Raw genomic sequence first — 23,147 nt, 5'->3', positions numbered from 1 at the left:
TAGCAAGCACCTTAAAAAACAAGGTACTATGACCATTAAGGGTTTGAATAATATGACTTTACTTGTGTTCCACAAAGAGCCTCAGATGTATGGTAAGATGCCAGTGGTAAATCAACATCAATGTGATTCAGGGTAGCATCCTCCAACCTCTGCACCTAGGGGTCTTCATGAACCCTAGAGTTCCAGGCTCACAGCAGAGACTCTTATTGGGTTAGCCTAGTAGGAGGCTGAGGGTTTGCATTGCTAACCCATTCTTTGGTGATGCTGACAGTTCTAACACAGCCATCACACTCCGAGGACCACTGGTACATTCACACAGCCCAGGGCACTCACTCATCACCTTAACTCTACATTAAGAATCACCTAGGAAGCTGCCAAAAATCCCTTTGCCCTGACTGTACCCAAGAAAAATTAATACAGATATTAGGGGCTCAGGCATTGGAAGAAATATTTGGGAATATTGTTTCCTGGAAATTCCAAATAATCAGAAAAGCTTGAGAAATATGGATACATGAGAAGTTAGACTGTGTGTATAAGACTGGCTGCTGACCATTAGGGGCTGGAAGTGTGGCCCAATGTTAGAGCACATACAGAAGACCTTGAGTTCAATCCCAGCATGGACATATGAGCTATGTGTCTGTCTTCCTGCCTATATTTATCTATCTGTCTGTCTGTCTGTCTATCTATCTCTCTATCATCTTTCTCTCTCTCTCTCTCTCTCTCTCTCTCTCTCTCTCTCTCTCTGTGTGTGTGTGTGTGTGTGTGTGTATGTGTGTGTGTGTGGTAGCATGAGCAGAATTATTAGTGTGCTTCAGACCCTTAATAAGTGATTATTCTTTCCTCCACTCATGTAATTAAAAAAAGTGAAAACTAATTTTCTGCATATATATATGTGTGTGTGTGTGTGTGTGTGTGTGTGTGTGTGTGTGTGTGCTAGGTTCTATATTTGTATATGACTAGTTTAAAGAAGAAGATATAAGTTTCAATCATTCAACATTTTGTACAGGAAGTAATGTTATTTCTAAATCTACAGATTTGTTAAGGTTTGGTTATGCATCACTGGTATTTGTTTGGAAGTATGTTTTATACTTAAATGCAATTTCCTTGGTATAATTTTTGCATAAGTCCATTCATAAACTTGGGAAACATATACCCAGCTACAAGGGAGAGATGTGGAGTTCATGATAAATATGTCAAGAGTAGTATTTCTCAAACTGCAACCCTTGGACTGCCAGAACCAGCATCCTTGGCAGCTTTTGAGGGATGGAAATTCTCAGGGATCACCACAGCTCTAAGAAAACAGAGATTCTGGAGAAAGAACACAGTAAACCACATCCTGGCAAGATCACCAAGGGCCTTTAAAACATAAGCAGTTTAGAGAAACATTGGTTTACATTTTATCACTTTCTAAAATCTATGAGAAATGGCTGAACAGTCAACCTACTATGCACTGCTCAGCTAGTCTTCAGACCTACTATGCTCTCTGAGATGTCCTCATAATCATTGCCTACCAAGAACTCCACAGTGAAACAGGAAGGGGCATGGTGAGCAGCTGGGGAGGGATTATTGCATACATATATATCCATATATTTGTATTTTCTACACATGATATGAAATAGGAGAATGAGTCCCAGTGAAAAGAAATAGAGGAGTGGGGCAGCCCTTACCTTGAATTGTCCTCTTGAAGAATGCCTTGCAGGCTTCACATGATGCAACCCCATAGTGGTACCCAGAGGCGATGTCGCCACACACTAAGCACAGTCTCTTGGGCATGGAGTTGAGCATATATTCACACTTGGTCTGGGGATCCTCTACGATGGTGCTGGAGCAGTCATCATACAGTTTCCGGACAGGCCCGCTGCCTCCCAGGATCGGAGCAGAGGGGTAGAGAGGTGGCGAGTCCAGTCCGTTCTGATGGCCATTCATGGTTGAACTGTAACTCCCACTGGCGTCGGAAGACCCACCAGGGCTGTGGTGGTTGACGCTGTCCGTCAGGGAGGCTGGGCTGGAGGGTTCCGTCTTGATGAAGGACGAACAGCTGGAATCAATGTGTCGATCTTTGTTTGACATTCTGCAGAGAAGCCTGAGAGTGAGGGGAAGACAAAGAGGGGGAGAGAGAAGGAGAGAGACTATCAAACCGAGTCCCAACAATGTGGACACAAAGACGTGGCAGAGAGGAAGGAGGGCAGCATATTGGTATGTTAAAGGCATTGCTCTTTCAGAGTCCTTCCTAAGGGCTGAGACTACCCATCATTCACTCTCCAGTCAATATCTCTTGTTCTACAAGAAGGTAATCAGCATAAGGGCATGACAGGGTTACATCAAAGCTCCCAGACAGGCCATAAACAAAGGCTCTAAAGGGTCCAGTTGTTTTGATTTTATCTTTCTCTTGAAGAACCACTGGCAATGCTACCCTGGCTCTCCAGATTCTGAATTTATCAACAAAGCAGTGGTGATTTGCAAAGTCCCTGTCGTCCCTCAAATTGCATTTATCTCCACTCTGTGTTCCACTCCACATCATGATACTGTGTTCATTTTGTCATAAACAGAATCCAATTTTTCTTTTCTACCAAGAACAGATATTTTCAGGCTCCATACATAATGATATCTTGTGAGTGCCAGCTCACCAGTTTCACAAAACTTAGTGGAAGATTGATAGCACGGATTAGTGAATAATCTGTGTGTGTGTGTGTGTGTGTGTGTTTGAGAGAGAGACAGAGACAGAGAGACAGAGAGACAGAGACAGACAGAGACAGAGAGAGGCATTGAAAGACGACTCTCAGTAATTACCCCTAGACTGCACAGTACCTGTGAGTCAGGAAGTGTGAGATATTCTGTGCTGTAGCATCAGAAAGAATCTCATCATTTTAGACAAATTAGATTTATGATGGGCCTCTCCTTGACTCCCCCTTAAGAGCATAAAAACCCCATAACCTTATGAAAGGCTCTGGGATGAGGTAACTAATCTAACAAACTATTTCTCTAACCTAGAAGAACCACGCCGCCCTCCCTCTCCATTGGCCCCATAAGTGGGTAGATTTCTATAAAGGTAATTAGATGCAAAGATGTAATTGGTCCTCTTGGCTTTCTGCCTCACCACGGTGTAAAGCCCCTCTTAGCCAAGCTTCTAAGAACCCTAGATGCTACTATGAAAAGGTGACAGTTGAGAAAGGGACTTAGATAATTGCTTCCCAGTGGAAAGTTGATTTATGGGGATCCCACTGTGTGTGATGGTCATTCTCTAGAATTTGGGGGAGTAGTCACAGTATAACTGAATGGATGCAATTATCACTTTCACTATAAATCTAATGATATTTTATCACCGAACAAATTTCAGGCTCTCCTCCATGTCTCCCTCCCCCCCCCCCCCCCGTTGTTTCAATCCCTTTTAGATAAAGGGAGGAAGCTATGGAATTTCCTATCAGAAATGTCTACCTAACTCTTCAAAGTGAGCAGTTTCAAAAACAAAGCACAAGGGCAGGACGTTACCTCTTCCTCAAATATCTTTCCCTGTGGGAACGTCTCTGCTTCTTGAAACGGAGCCATATGACCATGTGTAGAGAGAAGAAAGCCACCCAAGGATCTCCTTGCATTCACTTATCCACCGGTACTGTCCCTTTCCCAAAAGCTAGGGGAAAAAAAAAAGATCCCCCTTGCCAGCCCTGGCTGCAGCATTCTCTCCCCCTGCATCTGCTTGTCCCTGTCACTGCTAATGAGCACTGTAATTAATAGATCTTTCTCCTTGTCCCCCTGCCTGCACTCTGAGCTAAGCATTCTCCTCAAGTCGGTGTTTGAAAGAAAGCAGGTTGGCTCGACTTAGAGCAGCCACCCAACCTGACTTCCTTTTAATTTGCAGCTATTACAATGGCAGTTCACTTATTACTGGACTGCTTGTCCATACATTATGATCTTGGGCTACCAGTTAGAAGTTATTGTCTACTAAACCATAGAAGCTCTCTCTCCCCTTCTTTTCTCTCATAGCTTCGACAATTAACTCTTCCACTGCTGCCCCCACCACCCTGTACTTTCTTTTTCTTTTTCTTTTTTCTTTTTTTTTCCTGGTACCTCTGTCCAGTCCCCCAGTGAGAACCTGCTTTGAGCTTCCTGGTCACAAAACTTACCACCTTTCTCTATCAACTTAGTAATCACTCATCTCAATATTTGTCCCCCATGGGCTTACTTTTTCTCCTATGCTTCTAAAATTTATAGATGACAACATTAAGGAACTGGGCCAGAAACTAACAGGGCAGCTATTTGCTAAGTCACTATTGTGTCCGACACACGATGGCATGTTGTTCAACCCTATCCATGAAAAATGAGGAAACCTTAGCTGACTGTCTCTTTCAAAAATCTCCATCCATACTTTCCAGTAACCTGGATGCTAACAGGGAGTTGAGGGGTGTTGCTGCCAAGGAAGCCCCTGGAATGGAGACAGGATCTTCTAAATGGGCTCTGGTCACTCCAGTCACAAACAAACCAGATTTGTGCTGCAGGTTGCATGAGGTCCTTTTCCAAAATAAACTGCACCCTTCATTAATAACTTCTACCTGTTGGAAATATGAATATGGTTGTTCCTTAGTCAGCTGTTCTGAAGTAGAATGAAGATTAGAACCAGGAATTGGAAAAAGCGGCACCTGAACTCAGGTGTCATTCCCAGCTTTGGAGAAAAAGTGTATCGAGGCCAAGAGAGCTTTTGATAGTGCCTGTCACCGTCTACAACAAGACTGAGGGCTGGAGAGATGGCTCGGTGCTAGGGTCATGTACTGCTCTTGCAGAAGTATGTAAGCTTGTATCCCAGAATCCTGCATATCTGGCTCCAAGGGATCCTACAGACCTTCCGGCTGCTACAGACACTGCACTCATGTGCACATAACATCCTACCATATAGATATAATTAGTTATTTTTAGTTTAAAAGTATCTAAAACATACATGTCTGGGCCTGAGGGCACATACTTGTAACCGTCTGTGCTAGCAAAACTGAGAAGAGGGGACCACAAATTTAAGACTTGTCTTGCCTACAAACTGTGAGTTTAAGGCCAGCATATGCAATTTGGATGCTGTCTCAAAACAGAAAATATAAGACCTGGAGAGATAGTGCTACTATAATTCAATCCCAGAATACATATTAAAGAAAAAAAATCCACAAAACAAAACTGCTGGGCATTGGCGGCATGTGTTTGTAATTCTAGGACTGAGGAAACAAAAACAGGGGGATGCTTGGGCCTCGATAGCCAGGAGCCTGGTCTGCTTGCCACATCCCAAGCTAGTGAGAGAATCTGTCTCAAAATTTCAGATAGATAGGTGATAGATAGATAGATAGATAGACACATACATACATACATACATACATACATACAAATAGATAAATAGATGATAGATAATACATACATATGATAGATAAATAGATAGATGATAGATAGACCCATACATACATACATACATATATACATACATAGATATGATAGATAAATAGATGATACATACATATAGATAAATAGATATAGGATAGATTAATTGATTGATTGATTGATTGATTGATTGATAGAAGATAGGTAGATAGACATACAGACAGATAGATGTCATGTAGATAGGTAAATGATAGATGATAGATAGATAGACAAACAGATGCCAGATAGATAGATAGATAGATAGATAGATAGATAGATAGATAGATAGATAAAAAGAACAGGAGGACTAGGAAGTGAAGGAAAAAAGGAAAAAGGAATAGAGTGGACTGCACCTAAGAGTGAACAAGCAAGGTTGTCTTGTGACCTCAACACATAGGATCACATACATGAGCACCTGTATATACATGAACACACACACCACACACACAAATGCTCTCTCACATACAAATATACAAAACACACACACACACAAGATTGTGGGTGTAGCTCAGGAATGCTTGCATGAGACCATGAGTTCAATTCCACTGCAGCTAAAAGTATAAATAAAAATAGCTAAGCCAGCACGAGTACAGAGGGTACACACAGAGACTATCGGCTTTGGCTTCTCAGATAACTCCTACTGGTCACCCGTAAACAAAAAGGAACAGAACGCCCCCACCCTGGCTGCTGATCCACCCTGTTGAGTGACGCCCAAACAGAATCCCCCAAAGAGCACAGTTGTCTCCTAACCGCTGCTGAGCGCATTACACTGAACACTTCCTAGACACCATTACATTATAACCTAAAATCGCAGCCAGTCTTAATTCTCCGGCTCTTGGTCTCTGAAATTCTACGGCTCTATTATTCAAGCCTGAAATATTCACAACTATCTATAAATTCAATTGTCAGCTGGTGGGTTTTATTCTAGACTTCACTTCAATCTAAAATTAGAGGCACTAAAATTCACATTAACTCTAAGAGGAATGTACTGAATAAGACTTTATTTCAAAAGAACACCTTTTTGTCAGAAAGAGCCGTTTTCAAGATGATGGCTTTATCTGTAGCCAAAGTGAATAAGCCCAGTGTCTCACATTGTGCTGTCAATGCAGAAATTTCAGGTCACATTGGATTAATATAAAAAAAAAAGGTCTAAATTTAGTAAAGAATTATGAATAGAAATAACGTGTCAAAATGTGTAGGAAATATTTATTTTAAAGCCTCAGTACAGTTTACATTTATTTTATTATTTTAGGTGAGAAGATTGGACAAGGAAGAGGGAGGAATAGCTTTCAAAAACCCTGGGAATGGATCATAGGGGAAATATCAAGAAAAACACTGAGGACCCTGGGGAGGTAGCTGAGGGGTGGAGGGCTAGCCTAGTGTCCTGGATTTGATCTTCAGAACTAATCTTTTTTCTTTTTCAATGAAAATGAGATTTTTAAATAAGGAACAAAATTTGAGGAATTGAACCATGTCCCCGAAACATAAGGACTTTACAAACCACTTGCAATATGGATTACGACATCTAACCAGTCGTCCCAATTATCACTCTTTGATATTGGAATACTTCTCAGCCTTGTCTAGGTAGGGGTCTGAAGGTTATTATTATGTATTTTATACACCTTCTAATTAGATAGAGCATGGTATGTTTGTAATTATGTGTACATTAGTTAGATTATATAAATGATTATATAAATGATTTTGATGTTAGGTATTAAAGATTAGGAAAACCAGGCTGCTTAGTAAATGAACTGTTTCATTAACTATGGTGCACATTTGTGCACAGATAGAGAGACAGTGGGAAAAAGAAAAGAATCAATTAAACTTGCTGCTGTAGGGGAAACAAGAGGACAATGTGAGTTAATATTCAATTTATATTATAATTATCAAGATAATTGTTTCTAGCAATTTTACCCAGATCCAGGTAATGAGTAAGCTTGAATGAGGGGTAGAAGTTTGAGTTTCCACACATTCATATCCCCATGCAGGGTCATCTATGTTTCAAAGAAAGGATCCATGCTCGGAAGACAACTGTGTTTGTTAAAGGATGATACCCAATTTTTTCAGTAATATTAATTAGTTTTATCCAAGTCCTCAAGTTTTGAGTTCTTTTCTAAAGATCTGTTAAATTTTATATCTCTGGGTGTTTTCCATGCATGTGTTATGTGTTCTATGTATGTGCTCAGTGCCTGCAGAGACCAGGAGTGGGTGTCAGATTCCCTGGAACTGGAGTTACAGACAGTTGTAAGCCAACATGTGGGTGCTGAGAACTCAATCCAAGCCCCCTGCAAGAGTATGCTTCACTGCTGAGCCATCTCTCCAGCCCTCTACCATGACATTTTAACTTATTACATTTATGTGCGTGTGTGTGTGTGTGTCTGTGTGTGTGTGTCTGTGTGTCTGTGTGCATGTAATGGCATATGTGTAAGGTCTGGGGAGAGCTTGTTTATTCTTATGCAGTACAGGTTCTAGAGAGAAAACTCAGGTCATTGCTGCAAACACCTTTATACCCTGATCCACCTCCCTAGCCCCAAACATGAGTCTCTGATGCCTCCGCTTCTTGTTTTGCTCTGTGTATTTGGTTTTCCCTCTGTTTGTTCATTTGTTTGTTTTGAAACAGGATCTTGTGCTCTAGCCCAGGCTGGCCTGGGACTGTGATTTACTGAGGACCTCGGTATCCTTAGAACTGAGAGAACAGAAAAACAGCTATACATTATTTATCAAGATAATTTTGCACAAAATTGGATTATATTTCCTACTCATGAAAGAAAAAATAAAATAAAGCCAAAAACAGATTTTAAAAGGTTTGTAAGCCTGTAGTTCCTGCTGTTGAGAGTTGAAGCTGGGGAGCACGAGCTGCAAGCTATCCTGGTCTATGTTTCCAAGGTGTTTTCTCAAGGAAAGGAAAACCAAGCAAAATGCTAATACTAATACTAATTAATTCTAATACTAATAAGAAGGTTCATATTTCTCATAGGAAATGTGTAGCTGTCCCCCTGCCTCATCTTGATTATCACAGCCAGACCAGATGTGAACTTGTCTTATATGCCCACCGGTGGCAGATTCATAGGCTCCCTGAAATGTAGTTTCAGCATAAGTTACCTGAAGACTCTACCACTTTGCTTCTTTCTGAGTTATCCTAGAGGTTCTAAGTAGGAATCTACCATCATTACTATTCAAACCGTTCTAAAAACATCTCTCCTACTTTGTGTGCATGAGAACACAGACACCAGACACAGGGCACGTTTACCAATGAGTCACAGGAAGGTATCGCTATCAGAAAGGAGGGTGACATGGCGGTTGTGGGATCACCACCTATTCTACGTACAAGTTAACGAGAGATCTGGTCGGTTTTCTACCTTCTGAACTCATCAGAGAAAATACAGAAGCATGTTTGTTTAAGAGAAGAACCAAGCTCTCTGGGTAGCCTATAGCTATTTTTTCTTAATGCTTTTAGAAGAAGGTCCCTCCAGTGAGAGGCTGCCTAGCCAGTGACCCCAGCCTGGCTCCCCTGGCAGCCTGAGTTACAACTTCAAGCAATACTTTACAATGTGCCCCCACCCGACTCCCCCCAACTAATTGCACTTTGTAAAGTGGTGAGATGTGAATCACTTAGTCAGGAAACAGGGCTCCAGCTGCTATTGTTGATTGAATGGAGATTCTGAAGAAAGGGAAGCAGGCGCATGAAGTGTCATGTCAGAAATCAACGGTGCAACGTGTGATTTGAGAAAACATGACTACTTTGGAGAGACAGGGTGTCATTATGGCTTCACGGTAATACGGTGCTTTGACAACTGCTGTGTCTAACATACCATCATTGCATTAAGGTACACTGGCTTAGTTGGGGAAGAACGAGAGAGGGGCTTTTTCTTTTAATAGGAAAGATCTTCAGGTCTGCCTGGTTAACCAGAGAGAGGATCACTGTTTGTTGCTGGAGAATCATAAATCCTGACCCAGGTGCTCACAAAGACAAAACCACACGGACAACAGACGCACACACCTGCATCTGATTGTGAAAAGGGTGGCCCGTTTACCAGCACGGATTTCTCATAGCATGATTGGATCAGTCGTTCAGTGATACAGCTTTCTTGGGTGAGTAGCCTGTGCATCTAGTCCAGGAGACTCTTTAACTCAACCCATCCCAAGAAAGTGCCCCCTGGATATGTAGCCTGGGGATAAGGATACAGCTCCCCCAGGGAGAAAATAAGCTGGGGCCCTCCCTACCTATGTGATCAGAAAGCTCTCTCATCTCTGCAGGGAGCTTCCCAACTCACCCAAAATGGGGGAAGAGAAATCTAGAAGACATGAAGGGGGTTTCACCTCTTGTCTAAACGGTGCTTTTCCCATGCACTCTAAACTTCAAACAGAACAACATAACCTGAAATTCAAAGGTCTCGTTCCCTCTCCTGATACTGAGTTATTCTGCTATCGTGGTTTAAGCCCTAGTGATCCCTGAGTCTCAGATTATTTTCCAACATTCAAAGTCCCATCCAGTGGACTGTGGGGCTATTCTTGCTGCAACAGCTGCAACAAAGGAAGATAGGGGAGTGTTCCTTTTCAGCCCTGAACGGCCAGAGAGATGGCAAGGGAGATGCAATGGGAAGACCACACAACCTCACAAGAGATGGACACACTGTAAGTATGTAGTGGTCGCTGTAGAAATACCAGGATCCATTTTCTATGTCATGGACCCAAACACCACTGCTATCAGCCTTCTTGACATCCAGACCAGCTATTTATTTATTCATTTGTTTTTCAGGATCAACTTTTACATTTTTTACATGCATATATAATTTTCCTGCATGTATGTGTGTGCCACACGCCTGGGGTTCACAGAGGCCAGAAGAGGTCTGACATCTGGGTGCTGAAACTGTTCTTAACTGTTATGCCATCTCTCCAGTCCCTCAATTTTATTTTTCAGGACAAGGTCTCATGTAGTCCATGCTGACCTTGAACTTTCTGTGTAGCTGAGGCTAGCCTTGAACTCCTGATCCTATTGCTTCTGGATTTTTTAATGTTGGGATGGCAGACCTTTACCAGCACCATTATTTGCTTTTGACGTAGGGAACCCCTCTTACTTCCATACTGCTTGGTGATGTAATCTGCTTCCTGGTTGGTGGGCATCAGGAATGAAGAACAGGGAAGGTGCTGTGATGTCACCTGTGTTGTACGTCATGTATGGTTCCTGTGTTTAAGGCTTTCATCTGACTCACATGTCCTTAGTAGTTTGATTTATCTTTAGCTTGTTTTCTTGGACCTGTTTCAACCTGGGAGTGAGTGTTTCTTGTTTATAGCTTCTAGATACAGCAAGAGAGCAAATCAATAGAACTGTTAGATGCATAGTCATGCTAGCTAATCGCATACATGAAGTTTCCCATAATTAACTGTCTGAGATTTTCTTTAATATAATGGGCACTCATGTAACACAGACAGTTTATATGAACCACGATTCTACTTAAAACTCCAGCTAATCACCTAGGTTGGCTTTGAAGGAAGTACTCTCTCCCACTGCCAACTCCAAATCAATTCTTATGACATTACTTTATAACTAACATGATACTTAACTGATGATGGCTATTAACTACTATGCAGAATCACATTCAAGTCCTGGAAATAGTGTGTGTGGGGGGGTGCCATTGAGGTTAAACAAAATTCTGCCATGAAGTCAATACTATTGAGATAAATTAAGTGTTTTAACAAGTGTATATATTTGTTCTTAATGCAGGTTAATTAACTATGTCCTTGAAGCTGCTCATAGACATGATACCTGTAGATCTTAACGACCTTTTAAAGTGTCTCATCAGACACTCCATATGTGATATACACTGGAAAACAATCATTTTATCTCAAGGAATAATCTTATTTTACACAAATTAGTCTCCAGGAAACTGGAAGAACAAGGAGCAGGAAGGCTTTAGAATAGAGTAGCCTACTGCCAAGTAAGTGTCTCAGGGTAAACTGAGTCACCAGCCCCAGGGCTTTAGAATAGAGTAGCCTACTGCCAAGTAAGTGTCTTAGGGTAAACTGGGTCACCAGCCCCAGGGTAGAGAGAAACAGCCCTGGGCATCAGGTGGGGACTATCACTAGAAATGACAGTTCTCAGATGGAAAGACAACATAAGGTAAATCATCAGAATGAAGCTTATAATGTACTGAATCTAACGTTTGCTCCGTCTTAGAGATTTACTACGCCATGAGCAGACTCCCTCCGTAGCAAGGAAAGAAAGAGCCAACTGCTTCTACAAATCTCCTATTTTTCAAACAGAAATATGGATCAATAAAGTTTGCTCATGTTTAGACAATTCTGTCTTCTGGCAGTCAAGAAATACACAGCAGAGAAGTCTAGACAACTGGGAACTGACAGCTAAATGAAGACCTTCTTGTGAGTCTCACTGGAGAAGAAACAAACAGACGTTCTACTCATAGGAAGTCTGTACACTGATCTTTACAGATGACAGTTCAATATAGATGCTCTGCACACACACTCCAATGATGGAGTTCACAAATCAAACCCAGGTCAATGAAAGCTCTGCTAACTGAATGTCCCTTCCTATTCTCTTGGCTACAATGAAACAGGAAAGAAGAATTCTATCAGGAGGCACCCTTTTCTTATTAATAAAATATTTTCCTAAAGCAGTGACAATTTCCCACCGAGCAGCTGCCTCCAGGGAAACAGGACATATACTTAGATGGGGGTGGGGTGCAAACCTTTTCTCTTATTTTTTTTAAGATTTATTTATTTATTAAGTATTATATGTAAGTACACTGTAGCTGTCTTCAGACAGACCAGAAGAGAGCGTCAGATCTCATTGCAGATGGTTGTGAGCCACCATGTGATTGCTGGGATTTGAACTCTGGACCTTCGGAAGAGCAGTCGGGTGCTCTTACCCACTGAGCCATCTCACCAGCCCACGGGGGCGCAAACCTACTCAGAACCAGGATGAATTGTAGTAGTAAGACAATCTGAATGTGGAGAAGGAATTATTTAAAAAGAGGGTTGCTTTAGCACATATGAAAACTCCTATATTCAGGAAGAGTTGCAATACAACCAGAGATGCATATCACACATCTGCTGGGCCTTCGACTCTATTTATACTTTTAAGGTGATCGCTTAGTCTGCAAGTCAACATCTGGATAAAAGAGCAGCTGGTCTCGGGCTATCAGACTAAGTTGGTATCAGGTGTGGTCCAGGTGAAGCCCAATGGGGTGGGGGTGGGGGTGGGGGTGGGGGATGGAATCGGCTACTAATTATTCATTTGGAGACTGCCTCTGAATCAAAGCATCTCCTTGAGCTGCCTGCTTCAAAGAGCCTGTGAAGCTGAAGCATCCAGGCCCCACTTGCAGGCCCCACAAAGCGGCAGAGTTGTACCTCTATTTAATGCAGGCCATGGACGTGACTACGGATTTGTTCTGCAGCCTGGTGGGCTTTGCAAAAAGGGATTTACTCTGCACCAGGCAGGCCAAGAGAAGCCATCAAAGAGCAGGGTTCAGATCAGAGGGACTCTTGTGCTGTTTGACACATCCAAAGGGCCAAACACTAGCATGCAAAGGACTTTCTAAATCTTATTTGTCACTCAAAATACCTGATTTTTTTTTTTAAAGAACTGTCTTTAGCAGAATTCTCTGGGCCTGTTTAGAGCCCGGAGTTGTCAGTAGTGGACTCAGTAGGAGAGCGTGGGTCTGAACCTGAACACTTGGCTTTGTTACCCATGGCCACGGTACCTACCATGTGGACGCTGTTTCCTCACTTGTACAGTGACAAGTGTCACCTGTATGCGTCCCTAGGTTTCTTGTAGTTCTTCAAAAGAAAAATAAATGCATTGGGGGCGCTGGAGAGATGGCTCAGCAGGTAAGAGCACTGGCTGCTCTTCCGAAGGTCCTGAGTTCAATTCCCAGCAACCACATGGTGGCTCACAACCATCTATAATGGGACCCAATGGCCAATTCTGGTGTGCCTGAAGACATCAACAGTGTACTCATGTACATTAAATAGATAGATAGATAGATAGATAGATCTTTTTTTTAAAAAATGCATTAGAGTCCACTAAAACCACACTAATAATGCCTCTAAGTAGACCCTGAGGGCAAAGGCTGTCATAAAAGCACATACACACAGTTAACGCTGAGACATTAAGACCCTGTGTGTGTGTGTGTGTTAACAAAGAATCATCAGAAACACTTGTCTCATCACAGTGCAGCTGTAGACATCACATTCAGCCTTAATTCTCAACCTTCCTAATGCTGTGACCCTTTAACACAGTTCCTTGGGCGGTGGTTGACCCCCCCAAACATACAATTATTCCTTCCTACTTCATAACTGTAATTTTGCTAGTGTTGCTATGAATCATAATCTAAGTATCTGATATGCAGGATATCTGAGATGAGACCCCCATGAAGGGTTCCTTCAATCACCCAAAGAGGTTGCAACCCATAGGTTGAGGACCACTGACATTCAGAGAAGGCCAGTTCCCTTGTGGGCCCAGGACAGAGCATTGACCATCTGAGGTGGACTGGGCAGCCGGCTTCTTGGTGTACCCCTAGAAATGACTCTCTTCTTTGCTCATTCCTCCCAAGGTGGGAGGTGCTGGCAGAAAGGGCAATTCCCTGCAATCAGTGTTTAAGTGGTTGTTTGCCCCAGTGTGTGAAGCCATGCTGTCAGGGAGCAGCAGGGAGCCTTTGAGTTGTTACTACATTTGATTTGACTGCCAGTAGGAAACACCGTCTCTACCAACTGCTGGCAGCCCCCTTGGCTGCCTCAGATCCTCTCTTCATTTCTGCAGATTGTTTTGGCCTATGGTTTGGGCTCCCCTTTTCTGTTTTCTTTTTTTTGGGGGGGGGTGGGGATAGGTAGAGAGGCCAAATACCACGTGGATTTGCAAGAGGCAATCCTGGGACTGGTCTCTTGAGTGCAGCCTCCCCCAGTGGTCTGTGCAGACCTGATCCACACAATTTGTTTACTATTTCCAGCCATATAGAGGTCCTAAGTCTGAACACCATATTCTAATTCTGATTTCCTGGGTCAGCACAGGTCAATTCATAAGAGGCCGGTTATGGGCACTGCACCCAAGTCTGTGACTTGGTAAGTTTCATTTACCAGATGGGGGAGGCAGCCTGTATCACTCACTTTTATTCATTATTATTATTTTGTTAAGATATTGCTATGTTTAAGGATTGCTTCCGAAAACTTTCTTTCAATTTTTTTTTATTTTTTTCTAGTTGGGAAACTTTACTATGCCACACCGACATCTATCTCCTTAAAATAAACATTTTAGTCAGGAGATGGAGAGAGAGGAAGATCTGGAAAGATGCTCACCCAAATGAGACCACGAAACAGTCATAGGGAAATCTGTTATTTAAGTAAATTAAAAACAATTAAAAAAAATAAAATAAAACCAAAGATGATTCTTCATTGATGCTTTTGGTCACTAGGAGTCTCAAGGAAAGACGCTCAAAGAATGACTCTGACAATTCTAAAAAGGAATAACATTTTTGGAAAACCATAAAAGCATGTATGAATCAAAAGGGTGGGGGAGAGAGAAAATAAATCCCCTCAGAGACATTAGGAAATACAGAATTGAAAGAAAAAGTAATTAACACTAAAGAGCTAAAACTGTAATTAAGCAAAATTTCATTAAGAAGAGGCAGGTGAGCCCGATTTCTAAAGAGGCAAAGGTACCGAGTGGTAATAAAATCGAGGCAGGTTTCCACACAGAGCAGGAAAGCCGTGTCTTTAACCAGATCAAATTCTTGAAATTGGCTGTCAAGACAGGATTGCCGTGATTTATACCCGTCTATCAAGTGCTCGGAAGGGAGACCCGGGGAACAGAAGCAAGCTGCTGCCATGGCCGTTCGCAAAGAACCTTTAATTTCCACAACACCATCTGTTACCAAATCTGATCCACAGTCCCCTTTAATCTGGTTTACTTCCATAACACTAATTCTTTCCCAACCTTTATGAACATGAAAAAGAAGCAAAGCTCTGGGTTGTCGGTGGTGAGTAAGAAATCGAATATTACAGAGTAAGGTGTTAAGGCTCAGTGAGTCACAGGAAGCGCTTTTTTTTCCCCATTAAGATGTATTCCTGAGAAAGGGATTTGTTTCCTGCCAATCCTGAGATATGAAATTGTTCATATTTGGGGTGGAAAAAAATGATGATATAAAAGCAGGCTTGGGACATGAAAGCAGAGGTTGTCATAAAACACAACTGTTGTCAAGTTTAGTCACTTTCAGAACTGGCTATAAAATCACTTTGTCATGGTCTTCACATCTAGAAAGCCTGAAATTGTATTTTTGTTAAGGAAATTTCAAGAGGATGATGTATATATTTAGGGAGAATACTGAAGGGCAGAAATCAAAACCTTGGAGAAATGGAAGTGGGGAAAAAGTGTATATCTTAAGATAAAATACACAGACACACACTGGCCTTTCTCTAGCTGAGCTGCTCTCAGCGAGCGCTTGTGATTCACCAAGGCTCCGACCCTTCACCAGGATAATAACCAGCACACAATAATGAGCCTGCCGAGCTATAAAATTATAAAGTGCTTTCTGCATCAGAGAAAGATTAAACTATGCTCAGTAAAGATTTAGTGTTAAATGCATTTTATTGCTTCCTAAGTCTGTGAAAATTTGTTATCTCTAAAGGCAATACTACATAAAGACCCATGGGCGCGCATTACAAAATGAAGGGGAAAGTGTGCTTTGAATACCAGGCCTGATTTTGATTATGCTTGTAGTCGCTGGGCTCGCTACCTAATTCTATTAGCAACAGAAGAAACACTAGTTCTTCCTATAACCTTGTGTTTTAGAACACTAACGGTGTCACGTGGCATATCACCCGGAGTGTCAATGAATATCCTCCAAGAATGTGATTTTAAAAACATTTATATTGATCCTTGGTATGATTACCACTCACAAATACATTTCTGTAGAGAAGGCTTTAAATAAAGGCTGCCCAGAATCTGGTGTTACCTTAAATCCCAATACTTTAAAAATCCTAATCTGTGATGTAAAAGGCGTGCTTTCAGGGAGGAATATTTTTATTTTATGGTTGCAGTTATATACCAATAAAGATCTTTATTTTTAAGCAACAAGAGATTATGAAGATAAACATTTTTAGATGCTAAAATACAAACTAACATGAAACCAGAAAAAATGCTTATACACAAAAATCTCAGATATATACAAACACACACATATACATACATATTTGTGCATATATATGGGGGAGATTTATCATGGATTAATGATTGTAAAGTGATGCTATACAAGACAGCTGGTATAAGTAAGGAATATGGTAATTTTGATATCACAAAGGTTTTAGTAGTTCTACTAGAAAAATAAATTTTAGCTTCTTTGCAAACATGCAAGTGCTAAAAAAAAATCTATGGACAAAAAAACACCAAGTGCAGATGTGTATGTTAATAAACTGGAAAATGATTGCATAAATCATATGACCTCTTCAAAAAAAAGTTTAGAAGATTCTTTTTAAGTGAAGGGGGACACCACATCACAACTGTGCTCTGAAATATTTGGTAAGAAGTATAAAACTCCATAACCAAATGTGTGTCATGAGAGTCCACAGCAGAAAAGAGAGTCCCATGACTGCGGAACAAATTATGTTACATTTATACATATATATGCATTTATATACAGACACATACATACATATTCATATGTGTATATAGGTACCTACTCACACTCATAGACACACATGCATATTTATGAATACACATGACACACATACATGTTCATATATACACACATAAACACACAGAGGTACATACTTATAACACATGCATGTACTCTCACATATGTTCACACCCTAGCACAAATACATATGTGCACACACATAAATGCACACCTAGAGGATTCTGTGTCAACACTATAAGACAGGAACTGGGATCAAAGATACTGGGATACTTGATCTTCAAAGCAAAACTGGCTAAAGAAGCAGAGACCTGAAGCTGTGGTGTGAACTTTGGGTCTGGGCAGTGCTACAGCACCAGAAGCTCTGCATCCTGACAGTCTGCTGTGTCCCGCAGCGGTGGGGCGGGTGGATTTGCTGAGGAATACAGGAAGCTGGAGGCTAGCTGGGTGTGACCTAAGTCACATTTGCCATCGTACAGATACATGTTTTGCTGTATCTAAGTTTATTGTCATACAGGTTATCTAAGCAAAGGTTTAAACAATGAGTTAAGTATAATGACTTTGAAGGACCACAAGTTTCCATCGGGGCAGGGGTCCAGTTCTTAGGACTTTTAAAAAACATGAGCCCTCAATGAATAATTAATTCTCTATTGGTTTAAATAACAGTCTTTTACTGTATTCTGTTTTGAAACTATAAAATGTTTGTAAACACCAACATAAAATAATTGCTAATATCTGCTTCAAGTTTTGGAGTAAAGAAAATACACATGACTTCCTTCCCTGCTTCCCTAACACCCGGCCCATGAGAAAGTCAAAACATGGTATGGGAATGAGAATAGGAACAAGTGGGCTTTAAAGACTGGCTTGGGAGTCAGGTATGGAAACACACGCCTTTAATCCCAACACTCAGGAGGGCCTTAGAGAAGAGTATCTATGAGTTCAAGGTCAACCTGGTCTACATAGAGTTCTCCAGGGTGGTCAAGCCTATATAGGAAGACCTTGGCACTGTGCTGTCTTAGAAGACCAGCTTAGTGCTACATGCTTGTAGTCCAGGAACTTGGGAAATGAAGTCAAGAGGATAGAGAGTTCAAGGGCACCGTCACCTACACAGTAAGTTTTAGGCAAGTCTGGGCAACATGATAAGATTGTATCTCAAACAAATAACAAACTGAAACAAACAAGAAAAGACTGGTGTGTTTGGATTTTACAGTAAGGAAGATATAAATGGGAGACAGAATAAACCCAAGCTTTTTGTGATTTGGGAAGTAGAAATAAGAACAAAGAGTCCAGCCCGGTGTCACAGGCCTATAATCACATCTATTCAAGACGCTGAAGCAGGAGGATGGGCTACAATCTTCAAGGGGAGCCTATGCTACAGAGTGAATTCAAGTCCAGCCTGAGCAACTTAGACCTTCTCTGAAAACTAAAAAGTAAATTTGAAGCTGGGGTAACAGCTCAGTGGTAGAGTGGTTGCTTGGTTTGGAGGATGAAAGAGCTAGGGAGAAGGGGAGAGAGAAAAAAGGGAGAGGAAAGGAAGGAGGGAGGGAGGGAGAGAGAGGAAGGGGAGGAGGAGGGAGGGCTGAGGGAATAAAGGAAAATGACTATATATTTTAAAGTGTATCTTCATAAAGCGTGAGTGGGTGAAATGACTCATTTTGAATGAATGTCTAGTTTTACAAATGTACCTGAAAGACTATTTACATTGTAACATAAACAAATTTTATAAGAATTCAGTCCTTATTCTGCCAGAGGTGTTTCAGGTGGCAGCACCTGTGTGTCCCTGCAGGCAGGAGAAGGAGCCAGTCCCTCTCAACATTGTCCCTCCCTGTCTCCCTCCCTGTCTCCCCTCTTCTCTTTTCCCTCCCTCCTTTCCCTCTCTCCCTCCTTCTCTGTCTCCCTCCCTCCCTTTCTGCCTCCCTCCCTCCCTCCCTCTCTCCCTCCCTCACCTTCCTTGCTCCCTCCTTCTTTCTCTTTGGTTGTTTCTCCCCCTTCCCTCCTTCCTTCTCCTCTCCCTCTCCCCTTTTTCTCTCTCCCCTTCTCCCCAGCTCTCTGGGTGCCTGTCACCCAGTAGGTATCTTGGCTTTAACATGGACAAACATGGAGGCTACACTGGTAATGCTCTTGCCAGGCAAGCATGATAACCAGAGTTCAAATTCCCAGTTCCTACATAAATCCCAGCAAGATTGACCAAATTGTCCAGCTCTGGGTTGAAGTGAGAGACACTGCTTCAATATGTAATCAAGGAAGACACCCACGTCAACCTCTGGCCTATGCGCACCCACATGTTCCTGCACATACATTTGAACATGCATAAGTATACATTCACATACCACATGCAACATACATACCCCAAACTCTATTGTTTTTCTCATACATACTATTCCTATGTCTACACATCTACTTAAGAACAACTGTCCATTCAATATGGTTTTTCTTTTTAGTTTCACTCTATTCCTGAGTTGCAAACAAATGCATTGATAAATCCATTAAGCTAGAATTCAACCTAAATTAAAGTGTTCTTCACACAATGTGAGACAGAACAAAACTCTCAGGAATCTATGAGATAGAACATGAAGCACAGGAAATGCCATTTTTATATCTCCTTAGAGTGCAGTCAGCTAGTTAAGAGGTTACCATATTGGGCAAAACTGCCAAAATTTCTAATCAGAAGGTCTGGTTTGGCATTCATCAACACAGTTCTTTACCCTACATGGTTCTGCCATACCAGTTACAAGACTTGGTTGCCAAATCTGTAAAATGGAACATGTATCACACACTGCAGAAAAAGTAAATGAGCATCCTTTGTAGACACAATGTTGAATCCTGTGGCTCTCAAGGAGGAAGAACTAGAGCAAGAATGTTAGGAAGGGAGGATGACCTGTTGATGGCTCTGAGGGAGGGAGGAGGGGCCGTAGAAGATACTCAGAAGCGATTTGGAATGAGCCCAGTGAGTTGAGAAAAGGCGTGAGGGACAGAGTCCCATGTCCACTCCAATCATATTTTAGACCTACAATGTGACGGAAGAAACCTAGGCGGTCTTCTGATCTCACAGCACCTGAAACCCCAAATGTGTAGCCATTCTGACAGGTCAACCCTGAGATGTACCCAAGGCAAGCTGAGGTAAAACCACTGACAAACAGAAGCCAGGTGCCCTGGCCCAACAGAGGAGAGCTTGTCCAGCATTTCACACCCACAGCAGGGGTCATCGTGGCAGGGAGGGGTGACCTTCTAGTGACCCACAAGTAATATTCAATAGTCAGCCAGGTTGAAATCTCTTTGAAAGGTTTTTTAATTATTATATTTTTATTCAAGCAGTCTACAAGTCAAACGTCCCATGATGGAGCCGTTCTTTATGGTACCTGTGTGTAAGGGCTCCTTGCCTATGACCTCATACAAACATAAAAATAGACGCAGAACTCGAAACATGCAGAGAAATGAATGGCTGTGAATCTGTCTTTCCAGAAGGCATGTGGCATTCCTGAAGTGAGGTTTTGTTGTGTTTTGTTTGTAGGTGATGGGGCCTTAGGACTGCCACGTGCCAGGCAAGGCCTGTACCAGTGAACTCCTCCCAGTCCTTCTGTCCTTCCTTCCTTCCTTTCTGTCTGCCTGCCTGCCTTCCTTCCTTCCTTCCTTCCTGTCTGCCTGCCTGCCTGCCTTCCTTCCTTCCTTCCTTCCTTCCTTCCNCCTTCCTTCCTTCCTTCCTTCCTTCCTTCCTTTCTTTCTTTCTTTCTTTCTTTCTTTCTTTCTTTCTTTCTTTCTTTCTTTCTTTCTTTCTTTCTCTTTCTTTCTTTCTTTCTTTCTTTCTTTCTTTCTTTCTTTCTTTCTTTCTTTCTTTCTTTCTTTCACCTCCCCCACACCTCCCCTCTCTCCAGAGTCTTACTGGTGGCCCTAGCAAGCCTGGAACTTCTTTCTCTTCCTTCCTTCCTTCCTTCCTTCCTTCCTTCCTTCCTTCCTTCCTTCCTTCCTTCCTTTCTTCCTTCCTCCCCTCCCCTCCACTCCCCTCCCTCCCTCCCTTCCTTCCTTCCTTCCTCCCTCCTTCCTTCCCTCCCTTCCTCCTTCTCTTTCTCTCATTCTTCCTTTCTTTCTTTTTCTTCTTTCTATTTTTATTTTATTTTACTTTATTTTATTTTATTTATAGATAGAGTCTCACCTGTAGCCCTAGTAAGCCTTGAACTCTCTATTTAGACTATGCTGCCTCATGCTTCACAGAGACTGCCTGCCTCTGCTGCCCCGTCAAGAACTGGGATTGAAGGCTGCATCATTGATTCCATTGTTTTTAATTTTAAACTTCTCAGTAAGTTCCCTTAGCTGACTCTGAACTCACTATAGCCCAGGCAGTCCCTGAATTTGTGATCTACCTGTCTTCGCTCAGCTTCATTATCGTATTATAGCATAGCTATGCAAGATCAATCAATGTCTTTGAAAGAAACTGGGTAGAAAGAAGCACACAGGATTTCTCTGTGCTGGTCATAATAATCCAAATCTAAGACCATTTCAACTAACTTGTTAATAAAATCATTTAATAACTGTAATTGAAGTTTTCATTGGAGGCATGGGCTCTATCTTATCTCACATGGACCCCCAGTATACTTTTGTTATGCTGGACTGATGTGAGCTAATTAATAAATTTGTCACTTACTATATATATTTGTTAGAGCATAAAGGCATGGCAGTAAGGTGTCACCTCAGCTGAGAACATCATTTTCCACTACTGTTGTAACTGATCATATGAGAGTCAACATCTGATTTACATGTGTCTAAGACAGTCTAATAAATACCAATACATTGACTGTGGACAACAGGAAGCCAGGGAATAAAACACAGCACAGAGGGATCCAGAACCCCCTCCTCTGACCCCTTTCGTAGACTTTGGTGAGCTTGTTGGCTGAGTGTGGTGCCTTACAACCGTAATTCCAGAATCTAGAAGCCTGAAACAGAGGCAGGAGAACTGACAAGGATTCAGCCCTGGCCGTGTTATACAGTGAGTTCCAAGACAGCATGAATTACGGAGTGAGACCCTGCCTCAAACAAACGACAATACCAAAAGGACAATGACAAAAGACAGTGTTCTCAAGCACTATCCATATGATTCCTCATGTCCCAAGAAGATGGCCGGGACACAGACAGACCTCCCTTTCCTATCCAGGTGGAGAAAAACATGCTAGTCTGTGCTGGAGAGCAATGACTCCAGTGCAAATCTTCATTTCCATTTTCCATACAAGGAAGCAGGGCTGGGAAAAGGGAGAATCAGCTTGGGTTTTCTAAGCTTAGACTTTTTACTCAGAACAACAACAAGCCACACCAGAGATATCTAATATCAATATTTTAAGGCAGCCATCTTAGCATGTCCATTCTGATCAGATCATAAGGCTTAATGTTCTAATTATTTTGTCATCCAAAAGTTTGGTTTTCTACCAAATGTATACATCACAGCATATGTTATGCTATTTCTATGGTGGCTATTTGAACTCATAATAACAAAAGTGACCAAAATAAGACAAAATAACAGTATTTTAGTTCTTAAGGCTCAAGAACAAACAATGCTAGTGTAGAAATGTCAGAATTACAAAGTGACTGAGAAAATACTACAGATAATTGCATTACAAAGTAGAAGGCAAAATCACAAGAACTGTTTAGCTGGTGTGAAATTAGAGTCTTCCAGGGAATAATGGAATTATTTTTATTGCACAGAGAACTGCAGCTAGGGTCAGTTCCAATGCTCAGCAGGTAAAGTCATTTCCTACCAAACCTGATAACCTGGGCTCATCTCACATGGCAGAAAGACATTCTTCCCATGTGGGCTTGACATGTGGTGGCATGTACACACATGCCCATGCATGTGGAAATATGTGCATGCACATACTCACATCATAATTAAATAAGAAATAAAATGAAATGGTTTTGGAATTGTAGCTTTTCCTGCAGAAGGACTTCCCGCTTTGCATGATCATTAGTCAGCTTTCCACGTGTTACCCAGCGTACCTGTTATCTGAAAATTAAAATACAAGTACAGACACCCAGTATATTTGATGCACAGAAATCTGAAGGTAAAAAATAAAAACTAAAAGTTCCTACAGAGCTTAAGGAATCATGTGATGCTAAAGCATCATCCGT

General features: G+C 41.7%; 1 protein-coding gene across 11 annotated transcripts in view; it reads right to left on the bottom strand.

The window, feature by feature from the left end:
• The window catches only part of Esrrg (estrogen related receptor gamma), a 606,111-nt gene that overhangs the window by 169,616 nt on the left and 413,348 nt on the right, over positions 1-23,147 (bottom strand). For all 11 annotated transcript variants that reach the window (XM_021166361.2, XM_029477729.1, XM_029477722.1 and 8 more), the window contains one exon: positions 1,668-2,083. In XM_021166361.2, coding sequence (XP_021022020.1) covers positions 1,668-2,070 — 403 coding nt within the window. In that variant the 5' untranslated portion in view covers positions 2,071-2,083. The remainder of the gene's footprint in view (positions 1-1,667; positions 2,084-23,147) is intronic.

This window comes from Mus caroli, chromosome 1, assembly GCF_900094665.2.
Source record: "Mus caroli chromosome 1, CAROLI_EIJ_v1.1, whole genome shotgun sequence".
Classification (NCBI taxonomy): Eukaryota; Metazoa; Chordata; class Mammalia; order Rodentia; family Muridae; genus Mus; species Mus caroli.
The sequence above is the reverse complement of the archived record's forward strand: the minus strand, read 5'-3'. Positions and strand labels throughout refer to the sequence as shown.